At 44.7% G+C, this 25,211-nt stretch overlaps 1 protein-coding gene across 2 annotated transcripts; it reads right to left on the reverse strand.

Moving 5' to 3' along the window:
* Positions 1-1,631: 1,631 nt before the first annotated feature.
* LOC136942161 (carbohydrate sulfotransferase 8-like) lies at positions 1,632-24,471 on the reverse strand. Of its 2 annotated transcripts, XM_067234973.1 has the most exons (4): positions 24,229-24,471; positions 18,462-18,664; positions 3,961-4,001; positions 1,632-3,841 (listed from the first exon to the last, which is right to left on the reverse strand). In XM_067234973.1, the coding sequence occupies exons 2-4, from the start codon at positions 18,637-18,639 to the stop codon at positions 2,756-2,758; spliced, it is 1,305 nt and encodes a 434-aa protein (XP_067091074.1). In that variant the 5' UTR covers positions 18,640-18,664; positions 24,229-24,471; the 3' UTR covers positions 1,632-2,755. The 2 variants fall into 2 exon arrangements, with proteins under 2 accessions (XP_067091074.1, XP_067091075.1); XM_067234974.1 differs by lacking the exons at positions 18,462-18,664; positions 24,229-24,471 and adding an exon at positions 17,380-17,416.
* Between the last annotated feature and the right edge of the window lie 740 nt (positions 24,472-25,211).

Consider the following 25,211-nt stretch of genomic DNA (forward strand, 5'->3'; position numbering starts at 1 on the left):
CGCCAGAAGGGCACGGATTAGGTTACAACAGTGCAGCCTTTTCTCCCTTTTCAACTCTCTTCACGAAGAAAATGTGATCCAGTCGCCTCCTTTTCCACACGTCAATTTGAAACCTTAAAACGAAGATCTACTCTTATTAGCCTAAAATCTTGCACCGTAGGCTATTTTAGATGTGTCGAACGAGGTGCGGAAGCCAGAAGATCGCTTGTAATTGACTGAACGCCAGACTATTTTATTTGACTTGTTGAAAAAGATCATCACCATCAGTTGCCTAGATATGTGCGTTAAAGCTTAGATCTTCTTAAATCATTGTCCCCCTCCGATATAGTTCACATTTTAACTTCAAACAACCTTCTGGCGCTAGAAACAAATGATGTCTATCGTCATGCATAATGCCATAGCTAAAGCGCCCTTTAAAATGCCTTGGGTCAAATGCGCCATTTCAATTACTGCGCACTGGGAGATGGAGATGTGTGATGCAGGGCTGTGCAGGCGGATACATTATATTTTTCATTCATGTAGCCTACCAAGTTAAGAAATATATTCGTCCTATATATCTTTGAATTATGACACTCCTTTGCGGTATAACTATGTGCGCACTTCATAGCTCCGATGGATTCCAGTGTTGTTCAGCACGTGTCTATGTGGGAGCACATTACAACTGGGTTTTCAGCTTGCTCTGTTGACGCAAGATAGTGTATGTTGCTGCAATGTTACGAGCTCTGGATAAGACATATTGCATTGTTGATGTGTTCTGTTTCCATTTAACATAGGCTAAATGTCTCTTTGTATTAGTTAAACCAAGCAAGGATACCGAGCGATACACACAACGTCTGTTAACACCGGAACTCGGACTCCAGTGTGTAATTCTCCTTTTCCATTTGGTTTTGCCGCGGGCTCAGTCTGAGCACGTGTCTTCCTCTGCTGCGAATCAACAGAAGGCCTTGATTTTTTTTTTCTAATTAAAGAAACCCTGCAGTTAGTTCAATTAGATAAAGTATGGAAAAGATGTTGTGAATTTAAAGATTTAAATAGCTTGTAAAGTCACCGCAGGCGCTGACAGTTAATTTCCTTAATTTATGAATTTCATGCGGAGTGTATGATGTGAGAGAAAACGCAGCTCAGTGGTTAAAGATGTCTGAATCAGTTGGTTTTCAATCATTGTGAACTGTCTCTGTAATGGTCTAACCAACAGTTGTGATGGTTCAACTGTGCTTAAAGCTTAGGACAAAAAAACAAAAATCCCTTTTAAATTCCCTGCGAATTTGATGATAAAGTGCTTTAAGCTACACTCGAAATGTTATTTACTTACTACGTTAATTATCTGACGATGTGGTAGTTTACCATGTGCGTAGTTGACAGGTTATTGAAAAAGCATGAAAGAAAGGGATACATGGTGCTAACTAAAAGTTCTCACAATACTGTATAATCATCACAACATTACATTTCATGTTATTGGAAGGACATTATACTATCACATATTTCAATGTTATTGGAAGGACATAATCTCATAATGTCTGAACACTCACTCTCCCCCCACACCCTCAGCACCCCTCCTGACACAATGCCTTGGGGGGCACTGCCTGATGACAGGACCCCCTGCCCCCCCTCCCCTGCACCCCTCACTCGTGTCTTCAGGGTAGGGAGAAGGGACACAGGGAGACTGGGCTAGCAGGGAGACAGGGTGAAGGTAGCTGGTGGTGTGGGTGAGACTGGTCTAAAGTCAGGTTGGAGGACACAGGATGCTGGACCAGGGTACAAGGTCAACCTGAGCTTAGATAGAGGATTTGTTTGGAAAAGCGTTTTAAAACATTTATTGACGGCAAAAGTGCTTAAAAACAAACATGAAATGGCTTTTTTAGGACTATGAGATTTAAATATAATTTCCTTTGTTGGTAGGCATATTAATAAAGCAAAAAAAACTATAATAATAATACAATTGCACTCTGACAAACATCATTCATACTGTCACGTTGTGTGGTCATATATAATCTATCTTCATATTGCACCAGTTGTTGTCATGTCGATATCTTCACACTGCTGCAGTCTGTAGGGTGGATGCTCAGAGCAGAGGCTGAGGGTGGGTACATTCAGAGCATTCATGTGGGACAGCAAGACTTGACAAGCTTCTTAACATCTAATTTACCTAATTATAATTGACTTCACAGAAGTCGTGGTGTTTCAAAAGGACACATTTACATTTAGTAATTTAGCAGACGCTCTTATCCAGAGCAACTTACAGTAATTACAGGGACATTCCCCCGAGGCAAGTAGGGTGAAGTGCCTTGCCCAAGGACACAACGTCATTTTGCACGGCCGGGAATCGAACCAGCGACCTTCTGATTACTAGCCCGATTCTTTAACTGCTCAGCCACCTGACTCACCTGACACAGTGCTCCATTCTCAGACTGCTAATAGAGGTTTTCTGTCATGTTCACGTGAGACCATTATGGAGTGCTCCAATCAATGCCTGCCAATCAATACCACTTCAGCAATCTACGGTGGTATACAAGTGCATCGACCAAGTAAACTAGCTTGTTCATTTCCTATGAATAACAACATTTTAAAAAGCAGTAAACTAAAATGTTATAAGACCTGTGCTCAAAACAGTCAAATTAAACAAGCATATATCACAGTCTAATATCACGATTAAGAACATTTAAAACATTGAATGTGTCTGTAGTGCTTATTCAAGGCCCACAGGATAATCTCTCCACGGAAATGTCAACAATCTCAAACCTGGCAACCCAAGCCTTCAGTACAGATCTATGAAAGGTTTCGGGTAGTTGAACATCAGATAGTCCATGTAGTAGAAGTCATAGGCCCTCTGCCTCTCGGTTGAGTTCAACTGTGCAAAGTAGCGCTTGGTAATTCTGGCGGAAGTTCTCTCCGCATCAGGGTTCCTGTCTTTGAAATCGGGGAAGGTGAGGTTGCTGGGCGCTCCGACACTCCGCAAAAAGAAGTTGGCCTCATCCTGAAGGCTTTCGAACTTCCCGATGAAGTCGTACTTGAGTAGGCAGGGGCTGCACAGTTGGCTGACGGGCTCCCAGTGGATGTCCATGCCCACCGGCCTCCGCACGTCCAGCAGGTACTGGACGAACTCCCGGAAGGTCACTCCGGCACCCGTCCTCAGGGCGGCGCGCGTCGCGTTGGCACGGTACCGAGAGATGATTGGCCGGCCAAACACAGGGTGGTAGTAGGAGTTGGGGCTCTCGAACTTGTCCCTGAACGCCGAAACCAGGCGTTCAAACGGCTCCCGGACAAACAGCACCTTGGTGTAGAGGCGGAGCCTCTGGGCGATGCCGGCCGTGTCGTACGCGTCCAGTCGGCGCAGGCGGTTGGCGTAGTGGGCGTCGTCGTGGGCGATGCCGTGGGTGGAGGCAGCGCTGCCGTCCAGCACCATCAGAACACGCTTCCAGTTGGAGCAGCCGGCTTTGGGAACCTCACAGTAGAGCAGGCCGGACCTGTCCTCCACAAACACCCGGGACACCTGCCGGCTAGACGCCTCTGTCACGCTGGGATGGTACTTAGCACAGACCTCCCGCAAGAGCTGTCGACGGGACTCCTGGCTCCGGGCCAGAGCCTGCTGGTGGTGATCTTCCTCCCCTGAAGGGGCACCAGTCTTTAGCAGCAGCTTCCTGTGGCGTTTGGTGATCGGTAGTTTTGTGTTTCTGGCTATGTTTTCAGAGTTTAAGACGGATGGGCCAGGCAGCAGCTGGGAGGCAGTGGGTTGTCTGGGGAGGGGAGGCATGGAGGGTCTGGTGTCCACCTCTGGTCCATCTCTGATACCACCCAAGCCAGGGTCAGATCTTTCCATCCCTGCTCGATCCACATCCTGGCCCTGGGGGGGGCAGAGCAAGTCCAACACATGAACGGGTACAAAAGCGTGATTCATCCAAATTCCACAAGATGGTGCCATTTCATTGTTTTTAGTAGACCACAGCTTGCAAACAAGCTTACCTTCTGAACTGGCCATCTCGGAGCCCCCACAAACTTTGCACCTGGAGACAGCAAGAGAAAGGAAGAAAATAATTGAACAGGATGAGAGAAAAACTCTCTCACATGAATCAAGAACAGCTTTCTGAACACAGAACAGCCGATGTGCCTTTGCTCGGTGACTGTAACCATTGACATTTGCTTGCACAGAGAGAAAGTTCGAAGCTGTCGTACTCATAACTCAGTTAATATTCTCCTGTCCAGATCAAAGATGTATGGATACAGCTGAGATTACAATCTTCTGATGAGAAGTCATGTTCCAGGAGGGTGCAGTGTGTTATAGACGGAGCTGCCGGGAGATCACTGGAGATTAGTTTAGATCGAAAGAGCATGTGTGTGAGAAAAAAACGAACAAGAAAGAAAGAGAGGGTATGTGTTTGCGAGTTTAAAAGAGATTGAGTTACCAAGATGAAAGATGTGGAAGGATTTCCCACATCCTCCTGGGCTGCTCCCTTGTGAAACAAGACTCGAGCACAGAACATTTACATTTGAAGTTTTGTTCTTTTAACCGACGTTTAAATCCAATGAGGCAAACAGAAAACCTTGATTCTTAGCTTAGCAACCAACTCCACGTTTTTGAAGCTGCTCATTGTAATTTTGTCACGGTTACGGAAAACATTTCCATGTGTCTTTGGAAAAACAAATGACAAGGCAGAACAGGGACAGAAATCATTACAGCGTCAAATATCCATAAGTGCTGACTCTGCCTAATGCAGTCAGCATCATCTGGAGGTTCTGGCCCAAGACAACACGAGGGAGATGCAAAGTACTGACACAAGAACAGCATAATACTATGTATGCAATTATTTATTTTGCATTGCTGCTAATGGTAGTCCATCTTGAGTGCTTTGAATAGCTTATTACTTTGCAAACAGACATTCAAAACATAGAGAAATATCAAAACGTCAAATATTGACAAAATGATATGAGGTTGTATTGCTGCCCCAGACAACCACTCACTGAGCTTCTCTCCTGGATTGTCTGGCCTGTTTATGGACATCCAAGCCTTCACACATTCAGCAGAGAGAAGTGAGGCTGGACTGGGCCTGCTGCCTGGATGGCTGAGAGACTGGAGGTCATTTACAACCCTGACCCCATATTTACTGCAGTGTCTTTGCTCTGTATCTGATCTATTTCTGCTCTCTCTCTCTCTCTCTCTCTCTCTCTCTCTCTCTCTCTCTCTCTCTCTCTCTCTCTCTCTCTCTCTCTCTCTCTCTCTCTCGCTCTCTCGCTCTCTCGCTCTCTCGCTCTCTCATGCTCTCTCATGCTCTCTCATGCTCTCTCTCATGCTCTCTCTCATGCTCTCTCTCATGCTCTCTCTCATGCTCTCTCTCATGCTCTCTCTCTGCTGTGCGTCACTGCTGCTTTTCTTTTCTTTTCTAAACCAAGGCTGAGGTGTACGACACTGTTGACAATGCTCAACAGGAGCATTGTCAACTACACCACTCTCTCTCACACATACCCACCCACACACACCCACACACGCACACACAAGTCCACAAACAGGCTTCAGCAGAGCTCGTGCTTCCTGTGCCAGTGTACTGTGGCATCCAGATGGCCTCACAGCAGACCATCACAGGGTTAGAAACTTGAGCTGTGATGTCACAGGAAAGACGCGACAAACCACTGTGTCGCCGACCATTATTTCAGCTCATCGTCGACGGCAACGTTGCGTGGGCGACTGAGCTTGACACGTTTCAGGAGAAGTGAGGCTGGAAATAGAGACACTGCGTATGAGGATGGATGTTAGAGGAACTATTCTGGGATGGCTAAATCGAGGTGTGAAAGCGAGGAGGACGTCAGCAGGGTGAGGAGCACGAGCCAAGCGTGTGTGACTGTTACAGTAGAGTTAAATTACCACTGTCTTGGATTGTCTCTGTAATGAGAGGCATCCAACTCCAACTGCCATGTTTCTGTTTCTATTTCAGAGAGATGTAACCATGACACCTGCTGCCTTCCAGAATCCTTCCCCCCCCTCCCCCTCCATTTTTTCCTCTGTGCCAAGAATCATTCACAAGCTCCAAGTCCACACCTGCCGACTTCCTTGTCCTGTCTCTCCAGAACAAATTAAGAGCAAAAACATTATGCTCCGAAATTAGGGGTATGCGCACACCTAGAGACCCCCCCGCTTCCTTCCCCTCCCTTCACCAGGGGGATCGGAGGAGGCAGGGGGGTTAGGGGAAGGGGGGTCAGGGGAAGGGGGGGGGTGTAGAGTGACAGCATGTGTCAGCAGGGTCGACAGGAGGCCTGTGTGGATGCCGTCACAGTGATCCACATGGAGCCTCTGCCCATCGATTACATGCCAGAGCATGCTGGTCATGACGGGGACGACTTGGACAGGAGGGCCAAGCTGATCTGGAGAAGAGAGATGAAGGAGAGAGGGGAGAGGGAGGAGAGAGAGAAGAGAGATGAAGGAGAGAGGGAGGAGAGAGAGAAGAGAGATGAAGGAGAGAGGGGAGAGGGAGGAGAGATGAAGGAGAGAGGGGAGAGGGAGGAGAGAGAGAAGAGAGATGAAGGAGAAGAGAGAGAAGAGAGATGAAGGAGAGAGGGGAGAGGGAGGAGAGAGAGAAGAGAGATGAAGGAGAGAAGAGAGATGAAGGAGAGAGAGAAGAGAGATGAAGGAGAGAGGGGAGAGGGAGGAGAGAGAGAAGAGAGATGAAGGAGAGAGGGGAGAGGGAGGAGAGAGAGAAGAGAGATGAAGGAGAGAGGGCCCTGCTGTGCTTATTTAGCAGCCAAACGGCAGATTTAGACCTGAATCTGTTAGGGTTAGGGTTAGGGTTAATCTGTCTCATCCACGCTTTACAAGCACCTTCATCCTGTCTCATAATTTCCATCAAGCTTTGTCTGCGGACAAACTGTAAACTGGATAACCAAACAGCTGAGGTGCACAAACAAACAAACAAACAAAGCAGAATGTGCATAGACAATAACACAGGTGTGCTTCCTGACATGTGACCCTGCTGAAGGCATTCCCTACGCCAGGAGCCTGATCTCCTTCCACACCGTCAGCTCAGAGCCTTGCACCTGTTACAAGCAACCTTGCACACCACAGCTGAGCCAGGAGCCTGGGAATGCTACAGGCTAATGATAGCACAGGAGTACTGTCTGTCTCTCTCTGCCTCTCTGCCTCTCTGTCTCTCTGTCTCTCTCTCTCTTTCACATGTTGTGGCAACCAAGGAGGTCAGAGTGAGGTGTGACCTCGTATAACTACAATAGATCCACAACCAGGGAAATGGTCAGCACAAAAAGCCTTTTAATAACAAAAATCTATTCATGAGAATCAGTTTCAAAAGAGCCCAACTTCAGTTCCTCCTTGAACGAGGGAATTCCTCATCTTACACGGGTCCTGTGTAGGGCTTTGCCTGGCAACAGAGATGAGCGCAAAGGGGATTACGGCACGGACAGCTGTACTTTGCTGGATTCCAGCTCTCACCCATTCGGCACCAGCTTTGTACTCAAACTCCTAAAGTCTGATGCTGGTCAGCCTTTATCTGCCGCTACCCGAGCAACTGACGAGGCACAGCTGCGCTCCTCGCTGGCTGACTGTGGAGCGGGGAGAGGTAAAACCTGGCCTGGATCATCTGTTCCAGGGCTGTTCCAGGGCTGGCCTGGATCACCTGTTCCAGGGCTGTTCCAGGGCTGTTCCAGGGCTGGTCTGGGGTACCGTTGGCTCTGTTACCGGGCTCTTGCTGTTTCAGAGGTCATGGGTTGCCATAGTAGTGTGTCTATAAACAATCATGAACGCAGGAACACAGGCACTTCTATCTACACGGATAAACAGGATTTACATTCAGGTATCTCAGTAAATCCTATCAGTTCTGACGCGGTTGTAATGTCTAGTGCAATCAAATGAATAATCAGCAGTATTCTTGGTGAAAAGCAGTGACCTATCAAAATGCCAATTCATTTTTAAATGGATCAACAAAGTAACTTTGACACAGACATATGCCTCAAGAGGAAGAATTCTTCAATACTTCTAACCTCCATCACACAGACAATAGAGACAGCAATTCTAAATGTCATTGTGCATAAATATAAATATATGTATTCTCTGCATATTGTTAGGATGAAAGCATGCCATCCAGTAACTTACTACACGCAGAGTGGAGGACGCATTTGGAAATATGCGAAAGTGCCTCTGTTGAAATGATTGAGGATCACCACTGTAGAGACCTGTCATGTGATACTGGATTCCATGGAAGCCCAGTAACCAAAGACTGGTTGAAACTAACGACACGTTGGTCACTATGACAGGAACTCATAAGACAAGAAATCAGAGTTCAGATGTTAGAGGCGACACATGACAAAACACATATAGCAGCTGCAAGTCAGGTAAGCGAACATGACAGAACAGTGTGAAAGCTTCAGAGAGTTGCTTAACAGGGACGAATCTTCCTGCGTCTAACGTAAGTAAGAAATCCATAAAATTCCTTCTCGTAAATCATACATACATGTGTCAGATCCTGTTAAGATAGGGAGCATAAAAGCATACTTCCTCAGTTCAGACACAAAACACACAGACTCCGTTTTTAATGTTTCAGTCCTTTGGGTGCTGATCTGCTGAAGATGGTCTCATCGCTGCAATTTTCTTAGCGTCAGCAACTACAAATAAAAAGGGTCCGAAGTGATGTTGCACTATACAGAAATAAGTTTGCTACAATTCCCAAACCAGATGGTAATCAGGGTTATTCTAACGCTTGCAAACAAGCAGTAAGTGTCACACCAATGGAGACGAAACAAGGGGGGTCAGATGGCTGAGCGGTTAGGGAGTCGGGCTATTAATCAGAAGGTTGTTGGTTCGATTCCTGGCTGTGCAAAACGACGAGTTGTGTCCTTGGGCAAGGCACTTAACCCTACTTGCCTTGGGGGAATGTCCCTGTACTTACTGTAAGTCGCTCTGGATAAGAGCGTCTGCTAAATGACTAAATGTAATGTAAGATGGATTTCAGATTTTCCTTTCGAGAAATCTTCTCTTGGCAGAGGCACTTGTCACCAACAGAATGTGCGTCTCCAGTGTTGGCGTGGTCGTCAAAGTGTTTAAGATGGCGCAGAACAGGTCCCCTACAGTCACACGTGTGTATGTTTGTAAGTGTGCATGTGTGTACCACACACTATAATGCCTGTGCTGTTGACATTCCGGGCCTTTCTTTCTGCTATCGTTACGAAGTTGTCTCTGAGCTTGCGTTCCCCAGACCCTTTATTCCATCTCTCTGATTCAACTCGTTAACTCCGCACTGAGAGGGGAAACATTGTGACAGGTTTGCTCGCTCACCAGCGAGTGGTGGAAGCCTTTCAAGTCACACTGAAACGTTTTGAAATATTCATAACTGTTCCATCAATAAAAGATAACCTTCGGCGAGGTTGAAAGGGGGAGTCCAGGGAGAAGTGGGAGAGAGAGTCAGGGAGGTGGAAAGGTGAGGAGATAAGAGCTGGCTTTCACTGACCGCATTTTCCCAGCACCCCAGAGACTTGCCCATTACCAAATCAACCAGGGGAATGATATGCTGAAAACCATCCCAGCGGGACCACCAAGCTGTAAACTCTGACGCTGGTAGCATTTAAAAAATAAGCTGTAACTTCATTTATCAGTAACAATCATGTCCAGAGTCGTGCTCATTGATTCACTAGTTTTTATGTAAGAAGTTGTAAGTGCATCCAAAGTTAAAATAGTTCCTGAAATCCATTGTTCTTCTGCTAGTCCCAGGTGAAGCACAATAAAGACTCTTGAATGGATCCAGTACTTCCTGAGTATCAGCTCTAACAACTCTCGCAATATGCAGATGAGATGTTAATATTCATAAACCCACAGTGACCTTTTATCCTGTTGCGTTGCACATCTAACTAGTCTACTGACCTTGGGCAGGTCGTACTTCCATGGTTGTGAATGAGAATCAGTCCGGCTACCTTCCTTCTGTCCTCCTCCAACACCCTGCCCTGTCTAGACTGTCCTGGCAGAGCCTTCTGTTCAAGGTCTCTGTGTGTCGTGACACTTTGTTGATGCTGTGTGCTTCATCACTCTGCCTCCATGACAGGTCTCAGTGTCTTCTTGGCAGAAAGCTGTCTTTGTCAAGCCTTCCCAGAATGCACTTCAGTCTCTGGCGCTCAGCTCTCATAACGTCCCACTGCTCTCACTCCCCTCTCTGTCTTTCCTTCCCTCATCGTTAACTGATGGTGCTCCTTCCGGAACTTTCTGTTCAGAAGTAGTCAGCCTGGTGTCTGAGCTCCGGATTTGAAAGAGGCTCTGCTTTGACTGAATGGTGTCAATGTTACCAGGTTTGGAACTTGCAGGTGCTACGTGCTTTCAGAGTCTATGCTGTTCTTGTAAGTGTTAACACATACACACACCTATACAAATACACCCACACACAACACACACATGCAGACACACACGAGCAGACACACACACACACAACTCACATACACACACACACACACAAGCAGACGCACCCAAGCAACTCACATACACACAATGCACACATGCATACACACACACACAAGACTCACCCGCACACACATACTTGAACACAAAAACACAAGCCCTTTTCTCTCTGCTGTATTATTCATCTGGTTGTGTTATTCATAGGGCTGTGGTTGAGTCTATTCAAGGCAACGACAAGCGAGATGATATGACGCCGGGATCTGAGAGCACAAAAACAAGCTGATAAATAAAACAGCAGGGAGGGATCCATCTGTTTAGGTAAACCAGCGCATGATTACTGATAAAACGAGTGTCTGCTAAATGACTAAATATAAAACACATCACCCCGTCCCGCCAGCTCAGCCTTCTAAAGGTTCGAGACAGACACAGAGGAGACAGGTCATCTGATCTAGCCAGATCTGGACATGTGCCCTTGTTAGGAGGTGATCGACGTTAGTTGCTTCGTCTGTGAGCGGTCTTAATGCCTTGGCTCAGTGTTGGTCACTCTGTACCCCCCCGAGGATTCCCAGAGACTCGATGGGAGCCGTGGGAGGGAGGTCAGAGAGGAGGGAGGTCAGAGAGGAGGGAGGTCAGAGAGGAGGGAGGCTGAGGGAGGGAGAGGGAGGCTGAGGGAGGCTGAGGGAGGCTGAGGGAGGCTGAGGGACTTGGTAACGATGTGGTGTGTGTCACACTCACTTGAGTGTTTGGGTTAACGCTACAGGAGATCTAAGCTGTCGTCTGTGTCGACGGGACAAAACAGATGCAAAACAGATTCTATTTCTGTATCGGTCCACTGTCTTCTGCAGATGCATGTTTCATGAACCCATTAACATAACACCGACACAATGTGACGGTGTTCATTGGAACTGTGTTCATTGTTGTCCCTCCCCACTAGAACTGTAGTATGGATATACTGTGGTAGTTAAATCATCATCAGATGAAAATAAGGTAGTATGGAATTAATCATAAGCAGAAGAATATACTGTAGGATGGAATATAATGTAGTTAAATATATTGTAGATTGGAAAACTGTAGTGTGGAGTCTTACCACCAGAAGAACATACTGCAGTATTTGGTATGTAGTTTAGAATAAACTTTTGTATGGAGTTTACTGTAGCATGGAATATAATGTGTTATGGGGTATTTCTGTAGCATGGAATATAATGTAGTATGAATATACTACAATATATCACCTCATGGACATATTGATTGTGGCTTTTGAAACCAAAAAACAACATGTTTACAAACATCTGGCCAGATATGTATATATATAAAGAAGACACTTACAATTCTCTTTTAAGCCAGGGGATTCTGAGCCCATGGACTGTGATTTAAAATCACTACATGTCTCTAATGGTTCTGTGATGGCTAAATTAGAGAGCCTGTAGGTCCATCAAAAAACAGACTCTTTCTGACCTATTCACTCATAAAAACCACAATAAATACATTACATTTTCTATCTAGTGTCAGAGAGGTGAAAGAGGCAATTAAGGCGGTAGGAAAGTCTTTTAGCTTGATAGGCTGTCAGCATGAGATAATGTGTTGTGGTTCAACGGACACTAATGCATCCAAGCCCATGAATCTCTACGTGATGTTCTGGGACTTTAGGAATCTGACAGTCTAAATAGTGTGTGAGAGATGCTGAAAATGCAGAGTAATAACTAGAATACATTATTGTGACAAGCTCAACACCAGGGATAGCATTAAGATGGGCTATTTGGCAGAATCACCAATGCAAGTGAATCACAAGAAAGCGAATGTTTAAGGTTAGCCACATCCAATCACCAAAGGTTCAAAGTTCATCATCTCATGAATAGACATTCGTTTAGCAGATACTGTCGTCCAAACCAACGAGATGGACAGAGACTGTGGATGGCCCCATGCTGGCATCAGTCTCAGTTTCAGGTGAGTTCCAGGTGTACCGTGTGTCTTTAAGGAGCAACAGAAAACAACTCATTTCTATTCCAGACACGAAGACTGCTGCTCCTCTCTCCATATGGTGGCTCATCTCATCTTTCACACAAACAACACTTAAAATGAAGCCGTAAAAGTTCTGCAGAACTATCTGCATTGTTTATGCAGGTTGCCATATGTTCATCAGAATCAGAATCAGATAGGGTTTTAATCGCCATGAAAGTTTGCACAAAGGAATTTACTTTGGCTTAAATAAGTGGTGGTTAAACAAGTCTAACTATACTATACAAAAAGTGCAAAGTCTAATGAACTAATACTAACTAATACTAAGGGGACAGGTATGTATAATACAATTCATGTAATTCATCTAAATAATCTGAGATCACTTCCAGCATAATACTGTACGTTATCCCTTCTATAAGAGTGTTGGAAATTAGTAGGAAGGTCCTCTGACTTGAGTTTAGTGTATGTTTTACCATAAAAATATTAATAGCAGGTAAGACTGATTTAGAGAGTTTTAATCTGCTTTAAAAATTTAATTACTAACGAATACTTTTGCACTGGAGCACGATTTTGTAGCAATTTTCCTAACATTTAAGTTAAAATGTTTTGGTATTGGGTATTTTGTGTCATTGTATTTTGTCTATTTTTCCTACTTCCTCTCCTTGCCTGCTGCTGATCAATAACATAGCTACCACCACTGTGTTGTTCTCTCCCCTTCCAGAGGGGGAGATCTTACAGTAATATCAAAACATTTTAAGGGTTGAACGTGCTGTGACAAGCGTGCATTAAGACATAATCACATTATTTAAGTAATTGGGAACAAGATGTTCTCTGTCAATGACTACAGCTAACTCTGCAGTCGTCATTTAGCAGACACTCTTATCCAGAGCGACTTACAGTAAGTACAGGGACATCCCCCCGAGGCAAGCAGGGTGAAGTGCCTTGCCCAAGGACCACTTCATTTGGCAGAGCCGGGGATCGAACCAGCAACCTTCTGATTACTAGCCCGATTCCCTAACCGCTCAGCCACCTGATATACTTTGATATTACTGTGCCTTTCAACTATTCAGCTTCTCGTTGCTACAATTAGTACTTTGAGTGCCAGCCAAACTTATTTGAGATGAAACTCCTCATGCATTACAATAACACATACCAACAGCAGCAGCACAGCCATCACCCGCCTCATAGTCACTAAATCCAGTCAGATTAATTATCTATCTCTTCGGTGCAAGCTTGCCAAACCACAACAGAGTGAGAATCCATTACAACAAAGCCAGAGCCACAAAGCACACCCAGCGCCAGGAAACCCGTAAATCATTGGTTTACACTGTGAATCACTATCAAGACACATGTTCTATAACCGTATATGGACACATCCTGTCATGGTCATTAACACAACAGTCAAGGATTATTAGATGGAGGACATTAGGATTGGGAAAATAGATGCTCTCGGGGGGTGATGCAATTTCATAACTGTTAAAAACACCACTGAGATCCAGAGACAGAGGCTCCTATAGAGACAGACAGAGGCTCCTATAGAGACAGACAGAGGCTCCTATAGAGACAGACAGAGGTTCCTATAGAGACAGACAGAGGCTCCTATAGAGACAGGTAGAGGATCCTATAGAGACAGGTATAGGCTCCTATAGAGACAGGTAAGGATCCTATAGAGACAGACAGAGGCTCCTATAGACAGGTGGAGGCTCCTATAGAGACAGGTAGAGGCTCCTATAGAGACAGACAGAGGCTCCTACAGAGACAGGTAGAGGATCCTATAGAGACAGGTAGAGGCTCCTATAGAGACAGGTAGAGGCTCTTATAGAGACAGGTAGAGGCTCCTATAGAGACAGGTAGAGGATCCTATAGAGACAGGTAGAGGCTCCTATAGAGACAGGTAGAGGCTCCTATAGAGACAGGTAGAGGCTCTTATAGAGACAGGTAGAGGCTCCTATAGAGACAGGTAGAGGATCCTATAGAGACAGGCATCAGTAGCCCTTTCTTCCCTAAAAGACTCTGGCCATGTCAACCCGGGTTGGGCAATGTCTGGTGTGGTTCATCCTCTCTACTGTGGTTCACCCTCTCTACTGTGGTTCACCCTCTCTACTGTGGTTCACCCTCTCTACTGTGGTTCACCCTCTCTCCCATCTCTCTATAGTCTCTCTGTCTTGGGCTGAGCTGCACTTACCCTGCATGTGAGCGAGGAATATGAATTAGATCTCTGCATCTGAGCTTGAGCAACACCTCTCCCTCTCTTTCTGGGCTGGGAGCTCATTCGGTGTAGCAGTTTATTAGACGAGCGTCCTTTCTTCTGTTCTGATCTTCAAAACTCTTTTTTCACCCGAATTTGTCAAATCATTAGGTTGCTTTGTTCACCGTGCAGAGGATGCAAATAACGCCTCAGCTGAACACGCCAACTGATTAAGATTCATACAGTCCAAAACACAGGAAATAGACATACGAAAGACATGCAAAGGCCACGCTGCCTACCGCAAAACAACCATCCAGCGCAGTGACAGGTGATGTCTGGCCAATTAGCTTGCGCTTGGTGTAGCGCAGGAAGTGGAACTAGGCAGCCTGTTGTCTGAGTTTCTCCTCCCCCCTCCCCTCCCCCCCCCTCCCCTCCCTCCTCCTCCTCCGCTTGAGAACGGAAGAGGGGGTGAGCAGAAGAGGAGAGAAGTCTGAATCCTCAGAATGTTTTCCCACTGACATCACAATGTTCCATTCTGTCTCTGTGGGTGTGAGGTTGTTCCCAGTCCATGCTAATGGACCTGAGACTGCTCATCTACCACTTGGATAAAAGATTCTGCTTAATGAATAAAATGTAAATGAGGTTCATCGCTCTGTGTGACCTTGTGACCCCTTCTTATCTTTCTAGGAGGAGGAAGGTTTCACGTCTCTGTGGCGTTCCTGAACTTTGACCTCAGTCTAAGAAGATCAGCTCCTTCCTCGGAAGATTACTGTATGGTTCGGATGTGGTATAATTACTACACACTAATTACAATGTGTTGTGAGGAGAGAGACAACACTATTTCCTTTCTGTGAGCGAAGGGCACATCTTTAAAGGCATCAAACCAACATTAACCCATAACCTTGTATAGATTAAGGAAACTCCAGTTCATTCTAATCAAAAGCTACTCCTTGATTATCAGCTAGCTATTTAGGAGTAAGCAAGGAGAGCCCAGGAGATCAGTGTAGTATCATGAAGACCCGCTCCTGCCTAGGTGATGACCTTGTGTAATCGCTGACTCAATGCCCATATGGTAAGAATGTGAGTACAGTAAGCCTTCTGTCAGCATCAGTTAGGCCGTGAACAAGGTAGCAAGGTAGAAGTGTTTTAAAAGCCTGTTTAAATAGTCTCCCCAGAGGTCACTATATTTGCTGTGGAAAAAGACTGAATTATCTACATATATAATACAAGCGAATGCACCCGTAGCAAACACATGGTGTGACTGTACATGACAGATTTATCATCATTCGTCATCCTCATTCATTCTGCAACTGCAATGTGTATCTGCTCAACACCCCTGCATCTCTAGTTGGGGATCATTCATAATTTGTGTTTTGTTCGTCGTGCAAATTGTCACACACACACACACATCAGCATAACCATGAGTTAGTTCATTACCGTAACTCTACATTCCTCGGTCTCCCCCAAGCATGGGGAATGTCTGTGGTGTGTCCAGAGAGAAAGCAACATCTGCTAGCCTTGTAGGAGCCATCCCATAATGCACTGAAGTCCACTGTCTACCCACTATTTGTACTCATGATGTCACACTCCAAGACAGGAAGGGTTCTGTCCTGGAACAGACAACCGTTGTCTGGTTCATGTAGCACTGTTAAGCATGTGTCTGTTAGTCCACGAAGCATTAAGGATAACAAGTCACTGACATTGAACTTGTTGATTATGGATTATCTAAATAGTCTCACAGTTACTCAGTTATCGACAAATCATGAGAGGTTTTCGCTACAACACTAATCTAGCACACCTGATTCTAATAATTAGCTGGTTGGTCAAGTAACTAGTGTTGAATTAGGTCAAATAAGTGTGGTTGGAGCAAAAACCAGGAGGCAGGTAGCTCTCCAGGAACAGACTTGAAACCCCTGGTATTGATTTACATTTACATTTAGTCATTTTTGTTGCTGCAGAACATCCACAACAGTGTAGATGTGGCAGCACATCCACAACAGTGTAGATGTAGCAGCACATCCACAACAGTGTAGATGTAGCAGCACATCCACAACAGTGTAGATCGTGCAGCACATCCATAACAGTGTAGATCATGCAGCACATCCACAACAGTGTAGATGTAGCAGCACATCCATAACAGTGTAGATCATGCAGCACATCCATAACAGTATAGATCATGCAGCACATCCACAACAGTGTAGATGTAGCAACACATCCATAACAGTATAGATCATGCAGCACATCCACAACAGTATCGATGCTGCAGCACATCCACAAATATTTCATGACAGAGAATCAGAAATCTGTTTTCGAGGTTAACTGAGCAGACAAGCTGACTCGGCATAGATACGATTGGTGCGTAGAAAAGAGTAGGCCCAGGATTCAGGCTCCAACATCATCGTATTCTGAGGTCTGCTTGAATAGATGAAAGTATGGAACAGTAGAATGTGTTTAAAACACACAGCAGGCAGGCACTAGCAGCCTTACCCAAGAAATAACCTTGACAGAGAACCAACAGCTTGAACTCAAAATTAATTATGACAAAATAAGACCCAATGAAAATGTCAACTGAGGTATTTTTCTATTGAGCGAACACATCCTCATTGTGAAGACAGTGAGGCAGCCTGTGTAATGTTTTTGTACCCTACGGGTAGTCTATCCCAGAGTGGACCACCCACAGAGAACATTAATTAAACCTCCCACTTGAAATTAACTTGCCGTGACGTATTTTTGTTTTGAATTTCTCAAATGGCATTAGGTCACTTCAAACATAACACCTGGCACACAGGGTGCAAACGAGGGAGAGAAGGGAAAGGAAGGCTTTGTTGTGATTAAATGTGAGTTTTTTTTGCAGACTCACCTCAGTTTAAAGCAGACAGTGTTGAAAGAGGCCTGGAACTAAACTGGCACTATTTCACAGGCATTCAAGCGACCGGAGGAAGTTGAGCAGGCAGAGGAGATAATTACACAGGGACCCTATTCACAATGGTTCAGGTGGAAATAAGATGTGAATATATATTAATCCCGCCCCCTCATCTTAAAATGCTGAATGGAAATGTAGTTATGAACAAAAAAAGGTTTTTAGGACCATGCCTCTCAGTGTAGGAGGGGTAAAGTGGCAGTTAAAATGGCGGGTTGCAGAATAAGCAAAGCAAAGGGATCGAGTTTCACACATCTGAAACAGAGATGTGATTGGTTCAATTAACGAAAAAACAATCTGGGACAGCATGAGTTACTATTGCTCTGGGTAATCTCATTCAGCACTCAGTCCCTCCCTCCCAGACAATGAAAATCAATAAGAAGCTAATCAATTAGCGTTTGGAAACTGTGGGAATCCCAATCAGATGAGGAAGCTAGTGAAGAGGCCTGACAGAGCACAGCAGGTGCTACGCAGTGGACAGGCTTTAGGTACTGAAGGGCTTGAGCCCTCTGCATGGATGTACCAGGGTCAACATGACTCCCCCCCCCCCCCACACACACACACATACACCCTGCTGTTAGCTTTGTTAATCTCCTGAGCAAAAAAAGAAGAATGATTTCAGGAGGCACAGCACCAGAGTCAGGTCCCACTGTCTTGGCCACGCCCGGGTTGGAAACCTGCTGTGGAGGGTGATGAGACAGACTGGATATCACATTCCCAGAATACTACTATAAATTCTATATCTACTACATAGAAAAAATGATCACACATGTCTCAAGACCATCTCATTCCTGCAGACTGGCGGGAAATCAGCCTCTGTGGCTGATCAAATCAAATTCAAACAGGGGAAGCGAGGAGGAAGGAGGACTGACCTTCAGTGTGCTGACCTGGGGTGTGCTGACCTGGGGTGTGCTCACCTGGGGTGTGCTGACCTGCAGTGTGCTGACCTGGGGTGTGCTGACCTGGGGTGTGCTCACCTGGGGTGTTCTGACCTGGGGTGTGCTCACCTGGGGTGTGCTCACCTGGGGTGTGCTGCAGCATCTCAGACACGTCCTGCAGGTGCACGAGGAGCAGCAGGGAGCCGGCCACCAGCAGCAGCAGGAGCCACAGGGAGCAGTAGAGGGAGCAGGGCAGCTTCATGGTGAGGGGCCTCCTCTTGCCACACGGGGCTCCCACAGTCCTACACTCCACCCCGGGCATCCCTTCACGGCCCTGGCCTGGGAACCTGGGGACAGGACAGAGGAACCAGACTCTAGGTGAGTTTACTGTAAGAGAGATTAGGACCAGGCTGGAGATGGAAGGTATATGGACCAGTGACAATGACACTATATTACTGCTGCTATGCAAAGAAGTAAGTATGAAGTAAGTATGTATGTACAGTACCAGTCAAAAGTTTGGACACATTTTCCCATTAATGGTATATGTATATGTGTGTGTGTCTGTCTGTGTCTGTCTAAGATCTATATAAGATAGCTATCTAGTTAACTATCTAGCAGAGTTTTGTGTGTGAGAGTGTGTTTGTGTGTGGACGTGTGTGTTTGAGTGTGTGTTCCGTGTGCTTGTGTGTGTGTGTGTGTGTGTGTGTGCCTCTGTGTGTGTGTGTGCTTCTGTGTGTGTGTGTGCTTCTGTGTGTGTGTGCTTCTGTGTGTGTGTGTGCTTCTGTGTGTTTGTTTGTTTATTGCTCAGGAACCCCTGAAGACTGAGCTGACTGAAGCTTGCCGTTCCTCAAAGCCCAGGAAGCCTTTGTCTCTGGCGCCCGGTCACACACACACAGCAGGTGTGACTAGCAACACAGATCAGCTGTTCAGGTAGGCCTACACACACTCACACACACACGATCGCACAAAAGAACACACACATAATCTCACACACGGAAACACACTTCCAGCCATTTGCTCATTTACTCGTAGGGGAATGAGAGTGAAGGTAGATGATCCTGGGCAGCTAGACAGCAACCTCGCCCTTCATCTTCTCTGGTGTGTCGGCTGTTGATTGCTTTTCCTTGAAAGGCAACTGAAACTTTTCTCTAGGGGTGATTGTTTTCCCCTCTCTAATCTACCCTTTAGTACTGAAAATGATGGGTTGAATATTCGCATTCTAATCTGTTAGGTGTCTAGTTTGTATGCCAGCTGCAGGCATCCATATTGATCTACTCAATAGGGACAGATATAATTACAACAGTGACATTTTGTATTATCAAAGCAGATTCATTGAACCACAATGTGTTACCCTGCTCTGATATCTCAAATCAATACCTTTTACAATGCTGACTGGTCAAATTAGATTTCACACAGATGTTCAGCGTGTGGGAATACAGTTTATGTTAAGGTTAATTACATTAACTACCGTGTAACTTCATAGCAATGTCTATAGTAAGCATACCTATATAGCTACAAGGTAGTTAAAGTAACCCCTATGTAAAGTGTTGTTATGTAGTTAAATGGTTGTTAATGTATCCTTCATGTAAAGTGTTGCTACTTAGTTATAGGGTGGTTAATGTACCCTTAATCTAATGGATGTATCTTATTTACACCTGAACTGCTACCTGAAACTAAGACCAACTCGATGAGGGCTTACACACACACAACCACATCCAATCATGTATACACAAACACACAACCTAAATGCCTACACTTAGAAAGCTTGCACAAAAGAATATTCACCTTACAAGGGATTTTTGTCAAAGGGATGTCATATATATTTCTTGTGACCTGGCTTGTTCCATCTCAGAAGGGCTTGCTTGCCATATTCAGTAATCAGAGGTGTGATTATATAACATGATAATTATACCCTGACTCCAATCATTTTTACATGGTGCTAAAGAACAATTGTTGTGATTGTGAAAGCATTTCCCTCCTCCGACAGCTTTTGATTATTAACACTGCTTTCAACGAGATATATTGTTCATCGTGTTCATAGTTCATATACTAGTCCCTTGACTTCCTTTGTTCAACACTTCTTTTGTTGTTCCTTTGCCTAACCATTGCAAACTACAGGACCAGGAAGCTTATTTGCACATTTAAAAAGGTGCCCGCTATGCAACCTCTCTAATTTGATTTAAAAACTAAAACCTTTTTCCTATTGGTCAATAGTAATTGTATTTAGGTATTGACTACCAAATCAGATGACAGACATCAAACCGTCCAGGGAAACACAATCCTGTCTCAGCACCTGGACTGTTAGCAGTGGAAAGGGTATTTCCTGTTTCCTGCCTGCTCGTTTTGATTGAGTTTTAACTCTGGTGGAAGCGACTTTTATCAGATCGGCCAAGAATGCCGTATCCAGCTCAGAGTCCCGTGGTGACAGGATCACTATGACAGATGGAGAACTCACACTGGGATCAATAGCTGTCTGCACACACCACTGGACAGGCTGCCTGAGAAACTACAGACAATCATAGCTCTCTCAGAGAGAGAATGATGGAGGTGTCATCCGCCATTACTCACAGCAGTAACACACAGTAGCCCCGAGGTGGATCATACACACTGAAATAGGAAACAAAAATATTGAAGCGTCCAAAATGTGTCAATATTGTGACTGCAATGCGATGAGCCCCTTACAAATAGAGTTTAGTGAGAGACCCTGGTTCTATTACGGAGCAGTTCTACTGGTGACTCTAAATGGTATTTGGACTGCCAAACATCCATTTTATGTGTTGGGTACATCTATACATCAATATAAAAAAGTACTAAAACAGCTAAAAATACACCAACAATCTGCTCAAGGTGGTGTGTTGCGAAGGAACGTCCCTTGTTGACTGGTCATAAAACCAGACATTCTGGAAGAGAACAATAAAATAGCAGAGATATTTTGTTCTTTGCAACACGCCGATTCTGCTCTTCTAGGGCAATGAAATCGACATCTAACCTTCATAATACATGTTTAGCTCAACACCATGCAGAGGATGCAGAGCACAGCAGAAGCCAACATAAGATTATTTGTTTAATCAGAGATGATCAGGGATTTAATCTCCCGTGTGGACCTCAGAGAAGCGTGTCCTGTGCCCTTTACTGTGGTGGCGGTATGACACTTCTCAACCCTGGGGATTAAGGGATTATATCTCTGATGTTGTGATAGAGATGCATGAACCCCTTTTATTGTGCCTCTCCCATTATTGATCTATCTTCTCCAGCAGTATTATGACAGGATTATGCAGCCATGTGTTAGTCCTGCCCCGAAGACTGAGATTGACAGAAAGTAATAATTCAATAGAATCTATGAAACCTTGCGATACGAAACGACCGATCTAAACTGGAAGCATCAGTCATCGTTGCTTTTGAGAAGCGAGACTTCCCTTTAAATCACACTGCAACGTTGTTACTAAGGAAAGATTTCACCTGATCCTCCACTTGAACTCTGAAGAAACAGATCAACAACGTTTCAACCTAAACTTTTCTCTCTATTGTGAGATAGTCAAGCGTCAATATTACCCATTTTCCTTGTATTCAGGGTCTTGATTGCTTTGCTTCCATCCAATAAAAAGGCTTCTGAAGGGAGCCATAGTTCCCTATTCAGCCACAAAGACCTCTTTCAGTGCCTCCTTCAGAAAAACGTGAGGTTATTTCTTACTGTGGAACATAGGCTATTCACTGGATTTTATAATCCAATGATAAATAATGAGGTTTTATCAATACTGTTTGACACAGGCCTGTCAGCAATCTTCAGTAATGAACCCCTTAAATGGAAACAAGCCTAACACATGGTTGTAATCAGTCGAATTTTTACATGACGGAAATGGGCCCAAGAAACTATACAATAACCTCTTTGTGTACATTTGTTTTGCACAAACTGGAATAAACCCTTCCTCCCCTGCCAATTGCTAATGATGTTGTTGCTTTTTACCACACATCAACAAATGACTCTTCGTTAAAACACCAGTGGAGAGTTACTGAGGTAAGCTGTGATAAAAAGCTCTAGAACTTTATGTGTCTGTTCTCCAAGGAAGCCTGCCATCCATTAGCTGCGATGCTAAAACATGGAGCTAAAAGATGCATGGCTGATCCCAGCCCTATGTCCTGAGTGGAAGAAACACATCACGCCCATCTCTCCACAAACACACATTCCAATTGCATGTCCATCCCAAGAGGGAAGATAAACAAAACCAAATGACAGTAAAGGTCACCGTAACAGGGGGGAAGGAAGAAGAGACTGAAACCTGTTTCAGAAAGTCAGGGGATCATTTGGATGTAATATTAATGGTCTCACCCTTGAAATAACCGCCCTTTGTGGCTTATTTGACGTCTCCGATGCATAATAAGGGAGTGTGGTTTTTCTCATTAGCCAGGTTCGGAAGCATTGTATTTCCTCGGAGACAGAATTTAAGGTCAGATGGTCTTGGTGGTAATTGAATCTTTATACCTGATTCAGTCAACACGCTGAAATACTTTACCATATTATGATCTAGGCTGTGGTGATTAAGCTTAAGAGCATTTTTATGGGCATTTTGATAACCCTACAGTACTGCTAAGCTACTCCCTATCATGCAGCAGATTTAATAAAGGAGGAAGTAGACCGGTCATAGAGGAGAACGTATCAGCTCGTGACAAATCACTTGACATCATGACATGTTGTCAGGTTGTTTCTGACACAGCTGACAGAGTTTTGGAAGTGTAGTGTCTGTAGTGTGTGTGCATGACAGTGGGTGTGAGTGTGAGTATTTGAAATTGGATGACTGTGTGTGTGTGTGTGTGTCTGTGTGTGTGGGTGTGGGTGTGTGTGTGTGTGTGTGTGTGTGAGTATGTGTGTGAGCCTTTGAGAGTTTGTGTCCAGGCAAGTGTGTGTGTGTGTGTGTGTGTGTGTGTGTGTGCCTTGTGGGCTTTGGGAGCGCAGTGCACAGATTCCCAGCCCATGGCAGCGAGGTGCACAGGACAACTATTTATAGCTGAGCAGAGAAATAATTCAGTGTGATCACAGAGCAGGTTCTTCAACTCTTCTTTGATAGAGGAAGCGAGGGGGACTTAACAGATGACCCCCCCCCCCCTCTTCCTTCTCTCTTCTCATCAGCAGGCGTGACCGGTGGGATATGATATCTGCTTGAAGCATGATGGCTCCATCCCTCTCTGTTAACAGTCACAGACTAACACTGGAGACATGCATGTCTTCCTTCTGAAAGCCCAGACAGACAATACAGGAAATATCAAGAACACTGTATACTCATCTAATACAATAGCCTATCCTTGAACAGTTTACTGTTCAGATATTCAGTTTATGTTTATATTTAATGAGCCAATATAGGATTTCCTATTCACCAAATGAATAGCAGCCTCTTCATGTCACACTGAGGTCATTTGGAGGGATATTGGGTAGCCCCACAGGTTGGTTTTCATCCCTACTTACTAATTAAAGTAAAGTTGAACGTTTTTTCATATTGGTTTCAAACTCATGTTTAAACCAAAACAACTCGCATGGTACAGTACTAGGTTGTCTGGTCATCATGGTACTGAATACTAGCTTGTCATCCTTGTCATGTTTGGCTGCTGTCTCATCACGAAGTTTCGTACGACGCCCAGTGCAGGGCTTGGGATATTCCGTCGTTGACTATTGAAATTGACTAAATGTTTCTGTCTAATTTAGGCCTAGTTCATGAGAATGAAGAACATATGATGTCAAGTTAATACCATGATTGAAGCTAACTCTGGTGTGTAGGCTGCTGTACCATCTTGTAAAACTATTTTGATGTGGCAAGTTGGCAAAATGTCCGCATCTATTTGGTTAAATCAAGTCAAGACCAACCGTTACAACACTGTATGAAAATAAATGTATAACGTATTAAAATATTAATTTACTAACCTCAGAAGAAATCACCATTTGGCTTGAGAACTGAAGAGATTGCTTCTCCCGTCGGAAGTGAATGTTCTGCTCTTGTTCGCGGTTATAGATATTGAATTCTTCAAACGTAGGCCTAGACTATTTGACAATGAAAATAATACATTTCATAAAGTCGTCCGTCAGTTCACAGTAGTAGCAACATAGAGAGCCCAATTTCATCGGTGTGAGACGATAGATAAAGCTCGACGGTGACAGGGAGCGCATACCGCTGTAGCCAAGGCGATTTGCCAAATGTGACTAGAGCGCAGAGCGCGCTGCAACTCCCTGCTTCTATTTCTACGCGCGACGTCCCCAGCAGTCCCGTGGGAAGTGATGCCGCTGATACTGCCGTCGCCGCTAAGCAACTGTTACAATAATAGCTAGAGCTTCAAACGACTGCAAACCACAGGTAGACTATTGTTCGTTTCTAGGTTGGTCGACCGATTACTGCACATTTTGACAATTGTAACAAATAAATCATAATAATAAATAAAAATAGGCTACTATAGCCGAGCGCGCATGGGTGACATGAGTGAAAAGTTACCAATATATTCTTCAAACTAAATTCACTAATTCTCTTGCCCTCTGTAATATGCAACCAAACCGGCGTACCAATAAGGGCCACTAAAGCTCGAATAATATCAGAAGAAGATTGTAAGATCGATGACAGTCTACATGGAGTGGTTGTTTCTTTTAGAACGTAATCTGTTTCTGTCAGAATGGGTACCTACTGATGTACTGGATACTTTATTGGGATGAATTAAATAATAATTAATATCAGTGGTATCGCCTATTTGTCGATTTAGCAAGTGACCGATCATAACCTTACCTGAGTTCGCGCAGCGAAGGCTCGGGGTTGCCCTCTGGTGGTCTGGTGTGGTAGTCGCAAACTCTCACTGAAACGGTTGTCAAAGCAGAGATGGCAGAAGGACACACATCCTTCACTCAAGTAGAAGTACAGATAC

The sequence above is a fragment of the Osmerus mordax genome, chromosome 4, assembly GCF_038355195.1.
Source record: "Osmerus mordax isolate fOsmMor3 chromosome 4, fOsmMor3.pri, whole genome shotgun sequence".
NCBI lineage: Eukaryota > Metazoa > Chordata > Actinopteri > Osmeriformes > Osmeridae > Osmerus > Osmerus mordax.

Excerpts from the sequence above, each read along its gene's own strand:
- LOC136942161 (XM_067234973.1), bottom strand. The coding sequence starts at position 18,639 with ATGCCCGGGGTGGAGTGTAGGACTGTGGGAGCCCCGTGTGGCAAGAGG. Across the intron at positions 4,002-18,461 it reads GATGCTGCAGCACACCCCAG|GTGCAAAGTTTGTGGGGGCT; the intron begins GTGAGCACACCC and ends TGCTGTCTCCAG. Across the intron at positions 3,842-3,960 it reads CGAGATGGCCAGTTCAGAAG|GGCCAGGATGTGGATCGAGC; the intron begins GTAAGCTTGTTT and ends TGCCCCCCCCAG.